Source organism: Saccopteryx bilineata, chromosome 4 (assembly GCF_036850765.1).
Source record: "Saccopteryx bilineata isolate mSacBil1 chromosome 4, mSacBil1_pri_phased_curated, whole genome shotgun sequence".
Taxonomy (NCBI): domain Eukaryota; kingdom Metazoa; phylum Chordata; class Mammalia; order Chiroptera; family Emballonuridae; genus Saccopteryx; species Saccopteryx bilineata.
Genome location: NC_089493.1, coordinates 262,443,938 through 262,463,328, shown reverse-complemented (window position 1 = coordinate 262,463,328; position 19,391 = coordinate 262,443,938). Strand labels below are relative to the sequence as shown.

At 42.4% G+C, this 19,391-nt stretch overlaps 1 protein-coding gene across 1 annotated transcript; it reads right to left on the bottom strand.

Annotated features, from left to right (window-relative positions):
• Positions 1–13,435: 13,435 nt before the first annotated feature.
• LOC136334299 (zinc-alpha-2-glycoprotein-like) lies at positions 13,436–16,131 on the bottom strand. Its single transcript, XM_066274330.1, has 2 exons — positions 15,984–16,131; positions 13,436–14,003 (listed from the first exon to the last, which is right to left on the bottom strand). The coding sequence occupies exons 1-2, from the start codon at positions 16,057–16,059 to the stop codon at positions 13,678–13,680; spliced, it is 402 nt and encodes a 133-aa protein (XP_066130427.1). The 5' UTR covers positions 16,060–16,131; the 3' UTR covers positions 13,436–13,677.
• Positions 16,132–19,391: the final 3,260 nt, after the last annotated feature.

The following is a 19,391-nucleotide window of genomic DNA, read 5'->3' as shown; positions in this document are numbered from 1 at the left end:
CACAAAAAAAGAAAACTACAGACCAATATCTCTAATGAATACAGATGCTAAAATACTAAACAAAATACTAGCAAATCGAATACAACAACATATTAAAAAAATAATACATCATGATCAAGTGGGATTCATCCCAGAATCTCAAGGGTGGTTCAACATACGTAAAACGGTTAACATAATACACCATATCAACAAAACAAAGAACAAAAACCACATAATCTTATCAATAGACACAGAAATGGCTTTCGATAAAATACAACACAATTTTCTGTTTAAGACTCTCAACAAAATGAGTATAGAAGGAAAATATCTCAACATGGTAAAGGCCATATATGATAAACCATCAGCTAACATCATATTAAATGGCACTAAACTGAAGGCTTTCCCCCTTAAATCAGGAACAAGACAGGGTTGTCCACTCTCTCCACTCTTATTTAATGTGGTACTAGAGGTTCTAGCCAGAGCAATCAGACAAGACAAAAAAATAAAAGGCATCCATATTGGAAAAGAAGAAGTAAAGATATCACTTTTTGCAGATGATATGATTCTATACATTGAAAACCCCAAAGACTCCACAAAAAGATTACTAAAAACAATAATCCGATACAGTAAGGTCGCAGGATACAAAATTAACATACAGAAGTCAATAGCCTTTCTATATGCCAACAATGAAACATTTGAGAACGAACTCAAAAGAACAATCCCCTTCACGATTGCAACAAAAAAATAAAATACTTAGGAATAAACGTAACAAAAAATGTAAAGGACTTATATAATGAAAACTATAAACCATTTTTAAGGGAAATCGAAAAAGATATAATGAGATGGAAGAATATACCTTGTTCTTGGTTAGGAAGAATGAATATAATCAAGATGGCCATATTACCCAAAGCAATATACAAATTTAATGCAATTCCCATCAAAATTTTAATGACATTTTTAAAAGAAATGGAGCAAAAAATCATCAGATTTATACGGAACTATAAAAAACTCCGAATAGCCAAAGCAATCCTAAAGAAAAAGAATGAAGCTGGGAGCATTACAATACCTGACTTCAAACTATAGTATAGGGCCACGACAATCAAAACAGCATGGTATTGGCAGAAAAATAGACACTCAGAGCAATGGAACAGAATAGAAAGTCCAGAAATAAAACCACATAAATATAGTCAAATAATTTTTGATAAAGGGGCCAAGAACACACAATGGAGAAAAGAAAGCCTCTTCAATAAATGGTGCTGGGAAAACTGGAAAGTCACATGCAAAAGAATGAAACTTGTCTACAGCTTGTCCCCTTGTACGAAAATTAATTCAAAATGGATTAAAGACCTAAATATAAGACCTGAAACAATAAAGTACTTAGAAGACAGAGGTACTAAACTCATGGACCTGGGTTTTAAAGAGGATTTTATGAATTTGACTCCAAAGGCAAGAGAAGTGAAGGCAAAGATAAATGAATGGGACTACATCAGACTAAAAAGTTTTTGTTCAGCAAGAGAAACTGACAACAAAATAAAGAGACAGCCAACTAAATGGGAAAATGATATTTTCAAACAACAGCTCAGATAAGGGCTAATATCCCAAATTTACAAAGAACTCATAAAACTCAATAGCAAACAAACAAACAATCCAAAAAAAAAAATGGGAAGAGGACATGAACAGACACTTCTCCCAGGAAGAAATACAAATGGCCACCAGATATATGAAAAGATTCTCATCTTCATTAGTTATTAGAGAAATGCAAATCAAAACTGCAATGAGATACCACCTCACACCTGTTAGATTAGCTATTATCAACAAGACAGGTAATAGCAAATGTTGGAGAGGCTGTGGAGAAAATGGAACCCTCATTCACTGTTGGTGGGAATGTAAAGTAGTAAAACCATTATGGTAGAAAGTATGGTCGTTCCTCAAAAAACTGAAAAGTGTACTACCTTATGACCCAGCAATCCCTCTACTGAGTATATACCCCAAAAACTCAGAAATATTGATATGTAAAGACACATGTAACCCCATTTTCATTGCAGCATTGTTCACAGTGGCCAAGACATGGAAACAACCAAAAAGCCCTTCAATAGAAGACTGGATAAAGAAGATGTGGTACATATACACTTTGGAATACTACTCGGCCATATGAAATGATGATATCGGATCATTTACAACAAAATGGTGGGATCTTGATAACATTGTGTGGAGTGAAATGAGTAAATCAGAAAAAACCAAGAACTACATGATTCCATACTTTGGTGGGACATAAAAACGAGACTAAGAGACATGGGCAAGAGTGTGGTGGTTACCGGTAATGGGGGGGAGGAGGGGCGCGGGAGGGAAGGAGCGAGAGGGGTAGGGGTAGAGGGAGGGGCACAAAGAAAAGTAGATAGAGGGTGGTGGAGGACAATCTGACTTTGGGTGATGTTTATGCAACAGAATTGAATGACAAGATAACCTGGACATGTTTTCTTTGAATATATGTACCCTGATTTATTGATCTCACCCTATTAACATTAATAAAAATTTATTTATAAAAAAAAATAAAGGCCATGCTTGCTTATAAGAATTGGATATTCTAAAATTCGCAGTAATATAGGCACTAACCTAATTGTTTTTCAAGTTCATGTGATCTAAGTTTAATCTTTACTTCGTAAGCTAGCTTAAGTTTGTTGGTTTAAGTAGAACAGACATGTCATTTTGCCTGGGTTTTACAAAAATAAGTTTATGTTGATTATTTGCTTTTATGTTTCTGAAAAATGTTTAAGCTAAAGTATGCTATTTGGCTTCTTACTTTTCATTAGACATCTGGGATAGTTAAGTCTACAAGTGCTGGAAAGATTAAAGAAAAAAACAAAATCAAAAACAGAAATTATTGACTCAAGCAGAGTCTGAACTCCAGGCAATTCCTATGATGGTACAGAAAGAATATTTTGTCTTTTCTAGTTGCTAGGATAAAACAGATGAAACTTAATAATGCCTAATGATTAAAACCTAAGAACAAAAAATGAGCTTTCATAACTTATATACAAAAACCTAAAAAAATCAATAACCAACTCTGACCAAGACACTCCTACCTATCTTATATAATTGTATTAGGATGAGTGTGGACAAGAGCTTTGTTAGAGAAGGAAGTGAAGTGTGAAATGGCTTTGGGAAAGGCTTCAGAAGAGATGTAAACAGGGATAAAATTTCTTTTGGCACCTAAAGGCAAATTTTATAAGAACAGGGCTGGTGTGTGCCATGTTCATTTCTCTGTCCCTAGCAGTAGTTTATTTCCTGGCAGAAAGAAGACAATGAATAAACACTTACAAAAATAGATCAATGGGTAAATGAACAAAGACCCAAAGGGACAGCACCAGACCTACCTGAGAGTCTCTTTCCAACTTAGTGGAAATAGAATTCAGTAAGAAGATTGAGGGGCTGGATGAGTGGTGTGGTATATATTCAGACAGGATACAGAAGCCAAATACTGGAGGCACCCCCCTAATCCAGTGAACATCCCATGTCTTCCAATGAATGAGGCACATTCTGCTATTGTATCTTTTCCCTACCAGGTGGTATTTTCTCAGTATCTTCTTCCTCTAGTTCAGTTTTTTTTTTTGTTTGTTTTTGTTTTTTGTTTTTGCCGAAACAGAGAGAGAGAGTCAGAGACCGGGATAGATAGGGACAGACAGACAGGAAAACAATGAGAAGCATCAATCATCAGTTTTTTGTTGTGACAGCTCAGTTGTCCATTGATTGCTTTCTCATATTTGCCTTGACTGTGGGGCTACAGCAGACTGAGTAACCCCCTTGCAGAAGCCAGCGACCTTGGGTCAAAGCTTGTGAGCTTTGCTCAAACTCGTTGAATGAGTACTCAAACTGGCGACCTCGGGGTCTCGAACCTGTGTCCTCCACATCCCAGTTCGATGCTCTATCCACTGCGCAACCGCCTGGTCAGGCTAGTTCAGTAGTTCTTAACCTTTTGTCATCTACTTCCTTGCTAGGACAAATTTTATTTTTTCTTTTTTTTTAGAAATTATTTATTCATTCAGTATTTTCTTTCAAGATAATATTTAAAACCATTTTATTTATTCATTTTAGAGAGGAGAGAGGGAGAGAGAATGAGAGAGAGAGAGAGAGAGAGAGAGAGAGATTAAGGAAGGAGCAGGAAGCGTCAACTCCCATATGTGCCTTGACCAGGCAAGCTAGTGTTTCAAACTGGTGACCTCAGCATCAAGGTAATTTTTCATGCATTATATAAAACAGATTAAGAGGAAGCCAGTGACATGGAAACACAGTGTTTCCATGCTGTGATGGGCTCTTTGCAGAGGGGTCCCTTGATACAGAGCCACATGCTATCGTAAAGTGACTAAGGAATTGTTAAGAAGGGGATAAATTGTGACAAGGGTGCCCTCCTGGGGTGTCCTGAAATTGCACTTGAAGTTGGCCTCCCAGTGGAAGCTGTTGGCTGGGCAGAGGCGACCTTGGAAGGACTCCTTCATCTTCCCGGATGTGACTTGTTGGTGCCTGTAGCCAAGCCCCACCCTCAGGTCACCTGACCCCTGTGACCGCCCCCCTTCTCAGTTGTCTCCTATCCACCTCCTCATGAACACTTTCTACCACTTCTTGCCAAGCTCTCTGAGCCTTTCATTCCTCCTCTGCAATCTGAATCCCTCCAGGAAATTTCTCTGGGTGTGCTGAGTACCTCTTTGCTCCCCCCCCCCCCACCAGCCTCCCTACATCCGACCTGGCCTCAAGTTTTCTGAGGTTTCCTCCCTCTTGTCCACTTGGGCTCCATCACTCATGTCGTGGGGGTGGGGGTGGGATCTCATATTCCAGTCTGCCTGGACTCTGGCATATTCATGTGGACTTTGGGTTTCCTCATTGATCTGAGATTTTTTTTTTGTCACATGCTTTTTATTTTTTTTAACTTTAAGTTGACATTTTAAAATTAGTGATCAATCACTACATTGTTCCCTTTGGTATTTGAATATTGTTCCTTACATTCTTCCTGATGTTTATTCAGGCAGGACATTATTTTGCCCCAGGGGAAAGGATGTGGATTTCATGACTTAAAAGAGAGTCAGCTCAGAATTTTGAAGGCTGGGAATGATTTTGTTAAGTAGCTGTGATTAGAGAAATACCTGGATTAATATGGAACATGAGGGCTACTAGGATGAAAGGTGTAGGATAAGAAGATCTTGTCACACAAGAAGGAAAAAAACTGTCTTATGCTGTTATGGGTTAATAAAAAGTCAGGCGTGAGAGTTCTGCTCTGTTTTGGGTGTAATCCTGTGACCAAAAGGGGTTCTGTGAAAAGTGTCTTCATAGGGTGAGCTGATCATAAACTCCTAAGTAGGCACGGTAGGTAGCCATGCCCCAGACCCATACGTTCTTCAGTTACAGCCTGGTTTATTATTGTTCTCGTACATCCAGGTTAACACAGCTTTGAAATATCAGAAGTAATATCCCTGGAAGGGGGTATTAACTTTCAAAAAAGCACAAAATCTTGTTAACTATACTATAAGCCAATCCCTGTCTTTCTTTCTCTTCATCACATAATGCTCCTCACCTTTCCTCCTTAATTTCAAATGCATAAGAGAAGCTGCAAACCTGTTATTTTGTGGAGCTTTGAGATTTTGCTTCTGGCATATGCCATCAGTTTGGCTCAAATAAACTCTTAGAAGGGTTCCCTACAGGTTTAGACATTTCTTATATTGGCATTTTACTTGGCAGAGTCAGTGGGATTCTGAAAACCCCCACACAAGACCTCCCTGCAGACCTGGACCCAGTGTGAGGTACAATCAAGGCCCATTGTGCCCACAGGCTTCCCATTTTCAATTGAGGGAACTTGAGTTTTTCTCAAAATTCTGGGCCTCCTGGCCTTAAGTAGCAGGTCATGAGTTTATCTGAGCTGGTTTTAGAGGATCCTTGAGGTGAATAAGGATTGTAGTAACACAGGGAAAGAAAAAAATGGGTTGCTGCTTTAATTTTGTCTTTCTAATTGTAGTGCTTGCTGAGGGTCTGAACAAAATTTTTGCTGATTAAACAAGAGCCTAAACTTTCCTTAGCTTGGATATTGAGAGGACACTTGCATCCCCTACCAGAATATCCAGTGAGATCATTATAGTTGTTCAGATCCCAAATCTGGCCTGGTGGTGTTGAGTGCAGGGCTTGTTCAATGCAGTAACAAGTGATCTTGGAGAAGCCAGTGGGAATCCAGGGAAGAGGAGCAGGGCACCCTGGAATGGGTGAACCTCAAAAGAGGGGCCCATGCATTGGAGTATTGAGATTTGGATGGCATCTGGCAAGTTTCCCCACCCTTGTTCGGGTATTCTTAGGTGCCTGAGAAAAAATTTTCTCTAGGGCATAAGTCATCCCTACAGGGATATCACTGCATTTGGCTCATCTGGAGACGTGCATGTAGGTTATGTTATCCCCTAGAAGTGTGTTCAGACTCTACAGATCTCAAAATAAACATGGGAAATTGTGCCTTCCAGGTCAACAAGGTCCAGATGTCAGCCTCCCATTTGTAAGTGTAGCAGGCAGTTAGACAGGCATGAGCAGAATAAGAATGATAGGCCAGGTGCAGAGAGTCACCAGGGCAGAGAGCCCCAGGTGCCTAGCAATGGACACAACTACAGGCCCTTGCACAGACTTTTCAATTGACATTAACACCTGGAGGTGACAGCTAGTACTCACCTGTGTTTCAGTTCCAGGCCCAGAAAAGTAGCAAAACTAGGAGGAGAGATCAGTGGTGTAGTGAACATAACTGGTGCCTCCCTCCCCTTCTACTAGGCTTTTCTTGTTTGTCTTGGAGACCATTTGGCACCCCTCTGCAAGGGGTGACCGGAGCATGATAGACCACCTTGTCTCCCCTCCACACACCTCCCTACGCTACTGGGAGAGATGCCATGGACATCAGGATCAGCTGCAATGCCTGATTACCCCTTCTTCTGGTGCTGACCAATCAGTGGAGACCACAACCCTGAGGAAACACACTGAGGAAGCTGATGAGTATTCTACTGAGGTCCTCCCCTGAGACCTCAGATTAAAGCTCTCAGGATGGAGGACCCAGGTCTCTAGAAAAGATGCCTGCTCTCCCCCTCCCCCTTCCTTTTGGGTGTTTTCCTTGCCTCTCCCTTTTTCCTAAGCTCCAAGGGCCCTTCTTTTGTTTCTGACACTTGTTTCTTGAGCCCATTTATTCTAAGGCTTTGTTTTCTACTGTGTGACTTCCTAAATAAACTTTCTCATATGGTTTTAATCTTGGTTCTAAGTTCTTTCTTGGCTAGAACTCAAGTACTGAGGTTGTTTAACTGAGGTCTGGCCTGAGTCCACTCATCACTAATGCCTGCTGCCTCTTTTGCACTGCTAACATAACTACAGTGGCCAACATGAGGATCCTTTGCTACTTCTAAATTAATCTTTTGCATGCACAATTAGAGAAAGCCATCTATAAATCTAGGCAGTATGAATGGAAACCATATTTAATTGGTCTCTTGAAACTTCAAGATGAAGATTTAGATAAATAGATCCACCTATGATGTTATTTAGGTGTTAATCCAATTCTTTGAAGAATTAATAAATGGCTGTCCTTATTTTAAAAGGAGAAATGTCATTTGGAATTTGACTGTCAAAGACAATTACAAATTGTAAATACCTCCAGGAAGTAGTTGGATCTAATTGTTCTTTTATAACTAGTGAAATTTTCTCATGGTTAAATGGTCTTTGTTTGTGTCTGTGTATGTGTATCTATATATATGTACACTGTATATGTGAGATACCTTTCTATCTCCTGATAGTTCTGTTAAAATTGATTTAAAGGCAATGGTTGCTTATAAGAATTGGATATTCTGCCTGACCAGGCTGTGGCGCAGTGGATAAAGCATTGGACTGGGATGCGGAAGACCCAGGTTCGAGACCCCGAAGTCACCAGCTTGAGCGAGGGCTCATCTGGTTTGAGCAAAAGCTCACCAGCTTGAGCCCAATGTCGCTGGCTCGAGCAAGGATTTACTCGGTCTGCTGAAGGCCTGCGGTCAAGGCACATAAAAAAAAAAAGAATTGAATATTTTAAAATTCACAGTAATATAGGCACTAACCTAATTGTTTTTTCAAGTTCATGTGATCTAAGATGAATCTTTACTTTGTAAGCTAGCTGAAGTTTGTTGGTTTAAGTCGAACAGATATGTCATTTTGCCTGGGCTTTTCAAAAATAAGTATATGTTGATAATTTGCTTTTCTGTTTCTGAAAAATGTTTCTTAAGGTTATAAAATGTTCAAGCTAAAGTATGCTTTTTGTCTTCTTACTTTTCATTAGACATTTTTTATTTTTTTTAAAGGTCTTAGTTATTGATTTTACAGAGAGAGGAGGTGGGGGTGGCTACAACAAGTAGTTGCTTCCCAGTAGCTGTTCATTTGTTACTTGTCATATGTGCATTGACCCAGTAGGTCCAGGGTTTCCAACTGGTGACCTCAGTGTTCCAGGTTGGTGCTCTATTCACTGTGCCACCACAGGCTGCAATTCACATTGAATTTTTTTATAAATAAATTTTTATTAATTTTAATGGGGTGACATCAATAAATCAGGGTACATATATTCAAAGAAAACATATCCAGGTATCTTGTCATTCAATTCTGTTGCATACCCATCAGTCAGATTGTCCTCCGTCACCTTCTATCTAGTTTTCTTTGTGCCCCTCCCCTTCCCCCTCTCCCTCTCCCTCCTTCCCTCCCCCCACCTCCCATAACCACCACTCTCTTGTCCATGCCTCTTAGTCTCGTTTTTATGTCCCACCAATGTATGAAATCCTGCAGTTATTATTTTTTTCTGATTTACTAATTTCACTCCGTATAATGTTATCAAGATCACACCATTTTGTTGTAAGTGATCTGATGTCATCATTTCTTATGGCTGAATAGTATACCATGGTGTATATGTGCCACATTTTCTTTACCCAGTCTTCTATTTTTTTTTACACTGATTAAAGCCTTTAAGCAAACTCTTGGCCAATACTACTTTTATGGAAAAGAGTAGTGTCCTTAACATGTTCACCAAGTCCAAGTTGGCACCAACACCATTCCAAATCCCTGAAAAATGCAACCCAACCCCAGTTCAGTCTGTTAGGAGCTATCACAAGGAGCAGGAGTCGAGGAAAAGTCCACATTCAGGAAAAGTCCTCATGGCACTGGAATTATTTTCACAATTCTATACTTTGCAGCTCACGCCCAAGTCCCAATGACCACTGCATCTAGCTGGTAATGATTCAGGTGGACTGGAAAAGCCATCTGCAGCATGTGTAGAGATGGAGCTTCTGTTCTCCTCTGCCTGGAGAGATGAGACCAGGGTGCTTTCCCCTGGAGCTCTGCAACTGTGGCTTGGTAAAGAGAACCTTGGGATACACTAAGTTCCCACCACGCGAGATTCTCCCGGCTGCCGTTCGCTCCGGGGAGCTGGGCAGACCTCTCCAAGTTTCCGCTTTTCCTACCAGTCTCGGTGTGGCTTCTTCAGTGTTCCTAGGTTGAAGAGTCCTCTTACTTTAGTCCAAAGTTGGTTTTTCCAGATGATAGTTTTAAAAATTATTTTGTAATCCACATTGGTTCTGGGAGTGGATGTTGGTACATCCACCTACTTCAGCGCCATCTTGTCTTCTCTCACATGGAGGTTTTAAGGGTTAAAATTTTAATATATGAACATGGCCAGTTAGCTCACTAGTAGAGTGTAGGCCTGGTGTGTGGATGTCCTGGGTTCAATTCCCAGTTAGGGCACACAGCAGCAGCGACCATCTGTTTCTCCACCCTTCCCCCTCTCCCTTCTCTATCTTTCTCTTCCCCTCTCATAGCCAAAGCTCCACTGGAGGAAGTTGGCCCGGGTGCTGAGGATGGCACCATGGCCTCTGCCTCAGGTGCTAGAATGGCTTCAGTTACAATGGAGCAAATGGCCCCAGATGGGCAGAGCATTGCCCCCTAGTGGGCTTGCCTGGTGGATCCTGGCCAAGCATGTGCGGGAGTCTGTCTCTTTGCCTCCCTGTTTCTTATTTAACAAAAATACAAAAAAAATTGTAATATATGTAGTGATAACTTTGTAGTGTTACAGAAGGGCCCTTGGAATTCCTGAAAAGATTTGAAATATCATGGGTAGCATTGTCAAAAAAGTGATGTGAACATCTAGGTTATATTGTGTAAATAAACAATGGTTATAATTAAATGAATAGTCAGTGCTATGGAAACCCAAGATGGCCACTTGGTTTTTCCCCATTCCCTGCTTCCTCATTTTTCAGATTTTGCATTCCTTCATGCATCACAGTGCATTTAAACCACACCTAGTTGAGGTAACTACTCAGCTGACATTCTTACAAGGAGACATCTTACACTATTGTCAAAGTTTGATAGAGTCACTTCAAGAATATATCAGGTTGGTAATCACTTTCTTTCACAGTCAGCATTCAGGAGAGAATGACATTAAAAATCATTTGACTGCCACCTGGAGATTTTGGTCATTGGAAAGGATATCACATAAAAGACTGTCTTATTGGAAGGGACCTTATCAGGCACTTAACTAAAAAGTGGACATCTATCCCTGTTTATGGACATCAAAGACTGCTGGGGGATGGGAAGCTGATGGCACCAGGGGTAGACAGCTATCCCTAGACATCAACAAGGCTTTTATGCCTACTTTTTGATATTGAACTCAGTCTATTTGGTTTAGTTATCCTTCTTTCCTTCTTCTTTTCCAAGTGAGAGGAGAAGAGATAGAGAGACAAATTTCAACATGTGCCCTGATTGGGATCTACCCGGTGACCCTTGTCTGGGGACATTGCTCTGCCCATTTGGGGCCATGCTTGCAACTGAGCCATTTTTAGTGCCTGAGGCAGAGGCTGCACAGAGCCATCCTCAGGGACCGGGGCAATGTGCTCAAACTAATCAAGTCTTGGCTGTAGGAGGGTAAGAGAGAGAGAGAGAAAGGGGGAAGGGAAGGGGTGTAGAAGCAGATGGCCGCTTCTCCTATGTGCCCTGACCGGGAATCAAACTCAGAACATCCACACTCCAGGCCGGTGCTCTACCACTGAGCCAACTGGCCAGGGCCTTGGTTTGGTTATCTTTACCTCTCTGATAATGATATTAGTCATTGTAATAGTTGTACTTGCCCTTCGGTTTTTCTATATAGTCCAACTATTTATGGTTACTGAACATGTATAATACAAGTATTAATAGTCTTTCTGTGGCTTATGTAAGTGTTATACTGGATGCCAAATACAGAAAAAATGAGACAGAAGGCAGAGCTCATATCATGTTAGTTCACAGAATAGAAACGATGCAGAATTTTGTTTTTGTTTGTTTTGTTTTGTTTTTGTAATGAAGGCCATAAGACCTGACTGCCTTCCACTTTCCTGCCCTTCCCTTTTGGGAAAAATTCAACCCCAACTCAGGTCCACGGTTGTAGTTTTACTCCAGACCCAATGGTCAACAAGACAACTTCAACACTGAGACTTCTTAGGATTGAGCTTCCTAGTACTGTGAGATCACACCATCCAAGCAAGTTTGGTCATCCATGCATCCTTTGTGTTGATTTATGACCAAAAATGAAAACTGTGAATAAAAAAAAGGGTGGGGTTCCATGGAAAGTAATGTCATAGGATGACCTGTTTATAAATTCCTCACAGGGCAGGTCATGGTGGGTAGTCATGCCCCATGCCTATAACTTCTTTGGTGAAAGGTTATAAGCCAGCCTTGTCCATTGTTCTTATGCATCAGTGGTTCTTAACCTGTGGGTCACGACCCTGGTGAGGGTCAAATGACCGAAACACAGGGCTCGCCTAAAGCCATCGGAAAAATACATATTTCCGATAGCTTTAGCCGCTGAGAAGCCGTGCCACCGTCTGCAGCAGTGTTATTCAGCTTAAACACAGACGTTATGGACGTGCATTCCAAACTGAATGCCTGCGGTCATGCGCAGACGTGATTGCATCATTCGTCCTGGGACCTAAGGGGCGGGAGAAGCGGGGGTGGGGAGGAGGACGCTCCACAGTCCATAGCATCGTGGCTGCTCATCCATAGCAGCACATTACGTGTGCCCGGGTGCTTGCTGACATCATCAGCGGGCAGGTGCAGCAAGCACCGGAGGACAGAAGCCTAGGAGGCGGAGAGGCAATGAGAATACATAACGCATATCAGGTATTTACATTCCGAATCATAACTGTAGCAAAATTACAGTTATGAAGTAGCCACCAAAATTATTTTTGGTTTGCGGTCACCGCAACATGAGGAACTGTATTGCGGGGTCACAGCATTAGAAAGGTTGAAAACCGCTGATCTAGGTTAACACACCTCCAAAATATCAGAAGTAATAACCTTCAAAGGGGATATTAACTCTCAAGAAAGCACATAATCTTGTTAATGATTCTTTAATCTAATCCCTGCCTTGCTTTCTCTCACCTGCTTACATTCCTTTCTTATTTTCTTTTTATTTCTTTTTATTATAGCAAGAAAAGAGAGAGAGAGAGAGAGAGGGAGGATCAGGAACGGAGAGAGATGAGAAGCATCACCTCATAGTTTCATCACTTTAATTGTTCATTGATTGCTCTCCATATGTGTTTTGATGGGGGGTGGGTGTCTAATTGAGTCAATGAACCCTTGCTCAAGACAGAGACCTTGGGCTTCAAGCCAGTGACCATGGGATCATATGGATGATCCCATGCTCAAGCTAGTGACCTCAGGGTTTCCAACCAGGGACCTCAGTGTCCAAAATTGATGCTCTATCCACTGTACCACCCCAAATCAGGCACCTTTCTTATTTTCAGATGAATAAAAGAATCTGCAAAACTGTTATTCTCCAGAGCATTTGATATCTTGCTCTGTGGTATATGTCATCAGTTTGTGTAAAATAAATGGTTATAAAAATCTCTATAGGTCTGAATAGTTTTTATATGGACAAACCTGTGTATGGTGGTGAGAGACTCAATTAAAAAACCTACTGACCACAGAAATTCAATTAAAAATAAATAAATAAAATTATACAAGTTGTTCATGTCAAAAAAAAATTCCAGTAAAATGAATTTGGGTGAGTCCAAGAACATCAGATGATTTTTGCCTCCCTGGGAGTGCATCCTGGAGGGATGAAGCCTCTCAAATAGCCTATAGCTGTGTGTGGACCCGAAGGACAGCTTGGTGTGGGAGAGCTGGAGTAGCTGGAGGAGAAGGCAGTGTCTCATGGGAGTAAGGGAATGCTGGGGAAACTGAGGTACAGAAGAGGCTTCAGATTGAATTAAAGGAGTCGCAGAGTTCCATGGCCTCATAACTAGAGGGGACATCAGGAGTGGGTGCCTGAACAACACTCAAGATACCAGGTGGTCATGCCACACAACAGTGGGGACCCCAGGAAAAGATGGGCAGTGAATATTCCTTCCAGTGGGTACCAAGATTTTAAAATGATTCAAATGCCTGGGGCAGGATGAATGAAAAAATCGAGTGACATTTCTATAGCATCTAAACTTTAATAATCTGACTTAGTATGTTTGCCAAGCAAGGTGATTAGTGTTGATTAGATATCACAGATTAGATCATGGGAAACACTAAGGGGAAACACAACAGTGAGTCAGCTCAGCGACCAGCATTCAAGCCTGTGTCTCCAAATGCACCACCTGTCTGTTCTCTTCACAGCTTCTCCGGGACTTGCCGATGGCGGTGATGGACATTCTGAGCTCTCCTCTGTCATGCCCCAGTGAAAGGGTGACTACTGGTCTCCAGATTCCTCCCCTCATTCCATGGGACGACGAGGGGCTGGGCCAGGCTGCTGTGTTCCACGTGGCAGTAGTAGTCGCCTCTGTCCGAAGAGGGAACTTCCACCACCACCCAGGACTGGTAATTGCCATTTTCAGTGAGAAGACTGTCATTCTCCAACTCAGTCTCCACTACATTGCTTCCCCGAGTCCAGTACATACTAATTGACCGTGGGTAGAAGTTGCTGGTCTTGCATTTGATGTACGTGCTGTGTCCTCCTGGGCCCACCTGGCTGGTGATTGACACAGAGAGAGGATCTGTAAAGAGACACAGTATGGAGGTTGAGGGTTTGAAGGGGCTGGTTCCCTGCTCATGTCTCCCCCCAACCCTGGAGTCAGGGATGAGCAGAGCTCTCAGCTTTTACCTGCCTCACCAAGGAAACTTCCAGATCAGGGAACTTGAGGCATTTCATGAGCCTTCCTTGCTGGATAGTGGAATACCCGTGGCTAATTTTTTGCCTCCCAGCACCCCCTGCCCACCCTCGGGCATTGACTACTGCAACTGAGAAATGTGAATGACATGCATTGTTTTGTTTTTTCCCAAACCTCCAGTGGGCTTGATGGCTCCTGCCTCCCCTAGTCTGAGCCCTGTCCCTAGATTCTGCCTGCTGCTGTGATTCAGACCTTTCTCTGCCCCTCTCACAAGAACTTCTTTCTGATTAATTCTCTCTTTCCAACTTAAAAAAAATAAAGATTATATTGTTATTAGAGAGAGATAGAAGGAGAGGGAAGCATCAACTTATAGTTCTCCTCGTATGTGCCTTGAGCAGGCAAGCCTGGGGTGTTGAACCAGCAACCTCAGCACTAAATGTGGGTTTTTCCACTGCACCACTACAGGTCAGGCTCGACTTAATATTTCAACCAAGGTCTCCGCTGTTTCAAGCAATCCTACTCACACTTACTCATCTTCATCCTTTCTGGGCAGACATTTTATACACCTGCATCCTCCCCACTGCCAAGCCAAGAGGGATATCGTAGAGAGAAATTGACTAGAAACCTCAGGTAATGACTTAGAATGTAAAAGGTCAGCAAAAGGTAAGACCAGAATGGACCTCAGAATTACCATGCCTGTCCCTGCACTTTTGTGGGAGGTAGGAAGTAGTAGAGGGTGGGGCATTTTCATGATTAATTTCAAAATGGAATCCTGATCTAACTCTCATGGATGTTTCTAATGTTAGGCCATATAGCAGGTTTCTAGTTTCAGTACTGAAGTTATTCTCACTAATTAGTTTATACATGTGATTACCACTTTACTCAGTGGATGCTGAGTGAAGCAGATTACCCTCTGTAATGTGACTGGGCCTCCACTAATCAGCTGAAGGCCACAGAGAAGAGGCTGAGTTCTCCACAGGAAGCAGGAACTCTGCCTGCAGACTGCCTTTGGGCCCGAGATGGCAGCGTAATCTCTTCTCTGGTCTCCAGTGTGCTGACCTACCCTGTAGATTTCACACTTCCAAGCCTCCACAATGGTTTTGAGTTGAATCCTTAAAATAAACCTCTCTTTCTGGCATATGCATGAGATTCATGCTTTCTGTCGGGAGAACGCTGACTAAATTCTACTACAGTGTAGGATGTGATTAACAATCAAAATATGATCAATTGTTATAAAACATATTCTTAATAGTGTGTCAGAAAACGTTATAAATTTTAAACATACACAGTTGTGCTCACATTCCTTCCTGCTAAAATTGTGTATACTAAAAAAGTCCTCAATACTCTGTCCTAAAATCAACTGGTTCTGCCCGAGCTCCAGCTGGCCTCCCAGACCCACTGTCATAGCATCTCACTGTGGAGTGAGGGAATGGGTTTGTTTCTAAAGCATCCTCCAGTTAATATGTTTTATAAGTGCTCTATGGAGTTGCGTCTTTCTCCCTGAGAGTCAGACAGGTATGTCCAGCCATTGAAAGGAGGGAGAAACAAAAAGTTCCACCTGTGTGGGCCTTGCTCTGTCCTGGCTGCATGACTCAGGACAGGTCATGTCACTTGTCCGGGTCTTAGTTTTGTTTATTTGTCTAATAAGAATTTTAGGTTCTAATTTTTTAAGACCTTATTTAGCATGAGTCCAGAGGCTCCCTAAATGCTTCTACAAGTGTATAATCAGAGTTAGTTGACAACCTCAAACAGCCATTCCTCCTGTACAATGGGAATCTTGGCTTCATCTGGGGCCCTCTCCCCACCTATCTCCTTCATTACCTCTCTCTGTTCTTCTCCATACCCAGCCCTTGCTTCCCAACTCACCATCTTGGGTCTTCTGGGAGAATGCAGGACCCAGAACAAGCAGTAGAGACAGCAGGACAGGCACCGTTGTGCTCATTTTGTCTGAGTGGAAGGTACTGTGCTCTGGAGCAGACTACTTGGAGACAGTGCCAGTTATATTTTTGGGAATGGCTGGCTTTGAGCCCTTCCCTGGTGAGGTAAATGCACAGGCCAATGAGAGTGCCAGGATGGGCTCCTCTCCCAACTGTGAGAAAACAGGATACACAGGCCAGGCTGGGCGGATGTTGTAATCAGTGAGTCTATAGACGTTTTGCCAGTGGCGAGCTCTGATAGGCAATCTGGTGTTTGGACTTTGTCATGGGTCCACACATTTGTCCCCCTGTTGGCAGCAGCAAGTGCTTATAGGAGTGGTTCTATGGTGTGGTTGGACCTGTGCTTCTCATGCCTAATTTGGGTGTCACCAATGATTCTGAGAAATAGCTGGTAAATAAATGCATTTTCTGCTTAAAGTCAGAATAGGGATCTTTTCCATCAACTAATGATGTGACTGCTACTGAAATTGAGCAGGATGTTTTTAGGCAACAGTCACTCAGAGAAATGGAGGAAAGGGAACCAAACTTGGTTAAGTGGCCAGATTGGAGCTAAAGGCCATTAAAACCCCCTTGTTGGGCACAGTCCTGCAGGTGTGATAAACAGTGGAGGGTCAAACAGCTGCCTGAATCATCTATTTTGGTCAACTAGAATAAAATGCTCAGTGATGGCAAATTTTTAGTTCCCAAGGGGCTCCTACCATAGGACAGTGTGATGGACTTGAGGAATTCAAGAAAAAAGTTTGGAATAGTGGAGTCCATAAGTGCTGAAAAGCCTAAAGAAATACACAGTTAACTCAAAAGCAAAAATTATCAATTCAAAGCACAACCTGAAAAACAGGTCATTTCTCATGTAGCAGAAGAATTCTTTTGACTCTTCTAGTTCCAAGGACAAAACAGATGTAAACGTAATAGTGCCTAATGATTAAAACAAGGTTTCATAACTCATTCACAAAAGCCTAAAACGTCTAATAGTCAAGTGTGACCAAGACATTCCTACAAATCTTGTACAATTGTTACTTACAGTGGGGGACAAGAGGTCTGGAGAACAAACCAAAGTGTGGAATAGCATCAAGAAAGGCTTCATGAGATGTTGAGCTTGGGCAGGATATCGAACAGGTATAGAATTTCTTCTGGCATCAGGGAAAATTTTTCTAAGGAGTAGTGATGGTATTTGTCATGTTCATTTTTCTGTCCCTTATACTTAGCCTAGTGCCTGGTTTAAAAGCAGACAGTAAACATTTTTTAAAATCTTTATTTATTTTAATGAGAGAGACAAATGAGGAGAGAGAGGGGCAGACAGACAAGAAGGGAGAGAGATGAGAAGCATCAACTCATAGTTACTTCACTTTAGTTGTTCATTGATTGCTTTCTTATATGTGCCTTGACCAGGGGGTGGAGGAACTACCGATGAGCCAGTGACCCCTTGCTCAAGCCAATGACCTTGGGCTCAAGCCAGGGACTTTGGGCTCATGCCAGAGAGATCATGGGGTCATGTTTATAATCCCACGCTCAAGCCGGTGACCCCATGCTCTAGCTGATGAGCTTGTACTCACACCAGATGAGCCTGCACTCAAGCTGTTGACCTTGACGTTTTGAACATGGACCCTCAGTGTCCCCGGGTGACATTCTATTCACTGCACCACAGCCTGGTCAAATAGAGACAGTAAACACTTATAAAAATAGTTGAATGTATAAAGGAGCAAAAATGAAAAAGAGACAATGCCTGACCTCTCGAAAGGTCACTGAGGACAATTTGATAGCAACAGGGTTTAGATAGAAGACTGAGGGGAAGAGAGGTGGAGTGATAGAATCAAAAGGAAGTTGGAGGTAGAATCTATAGGACCCTCATTCAATGAGTATCTCGCTCTCCGATGAATGAGGCACATTTCACTACTGTGCGTTTTCCCTCACGGCCTGTCATCTCCGCATACCCCATTCCTCTAAGGGTCATCAGTACTTAGCCTTCTGTACATCTACATCCTTGACAGCTATTCTCAAGATAAATTTTATTTAAATATTTTTTAGAAACTATTTACTCATTTATATTTTTCCAAGATAATTTTGTATGGTTTTCTTTTTTTTTTTGTGACAGAGAGAGTCAGAGACGGACAGACAGACTGGAAGAGAGAGAGATGAGAAGCATCAATTTTTTGTTGTGGCACCTTAGTTGTTCATTGATTGCTTTCTCATATGTGCCTTGACCAGGGGCCTACAGCAGAGTGAGTGACCTCTTGCTCAAGGCAGCAACCTTGGGCTCAAGGTGGTGAGCCTTGCTCAAACCAGATGAGCCCGTGCTCAAGCTAGCTTCCCTGGGATCTCGAACCTGGGTCCTCCGCATTCTAGTCTGACGCTCTATCCGCTGCGCCACCGCCTGGTCAGACTCAAGAGAATTTTGAATGCATAAATTAAAACATGGCAGATACAGAGGAAGCCAGTCCTATGGAAATTCAGGTCTTTTCACGTGTCCCTGTGGACCATTGGACTGTTGGCAGCCCCTCCACCCCCCAAACAGAGCAGGATGCTATTTTAAAGTGACTGACTGAGGAATTGTGAAGAAGGAGATAATTTGTGACAATGAAGTCCTCCTGGCGTGGGGCTTCCTGAAGTTACAGTGGTAGGTGGTCCTGCCTGCAGAGGAAGCTGTAGGTGATTTTAGTTGGGTGGGCAGAAAGTGACCGAGGATGGACCCACATTTGGTTCTCCAGACCCCTGCCTCCTCTCTGATGTGACTAGTCGATGCCTATGGCCCAATCCCAAATTCAGGTCGCTTTCCTGTCAAGGCCTTGTGATCCTCCCCTCTTAGCTGCCTCTGCCCTCCTGGTCAGCAACAATCTTTCTACCTTTTCTTGGCCAATTATTCGGTCTTCGCACCTCCTCTGAAATCAGAATCCCTCTGTGGGGGGTGTTCTCTGTGCCTTCTCCTCCTGTCCTAACCTGGCCAGGACTCAGGTCTTCTGAGCTTTCCTCCCTCTCATCCGGATGGGCCCCTCATTCCTCTCATGGGCTGGGTACGATCCAACATTCCAATCTTTACTGGCCCTGGCCACTAACTTGGATTCTGGGTTTTCTCATTGATCTGAGATTTTTCTCCGGTGATTTTAAAAATTTCTTTCATAGTGTCATAATATTTTGAAACATTAATTGTACATTGTTGCCTTTTAACTATTTGAATTTTTCTTCCCTGCAGGCCTCCTTATGTTCAGACAGGACATTATTCTGCCCCAAGGAAGGGGAATGTGGATTTCACTTAAAGAAGTGTTTCTCAGCTTTTTTTTTTTTCCAAAGCTAGAAACCGGGAGAGACAGTCAGACAGACTCTGGCATGCGCCCGACCGGGA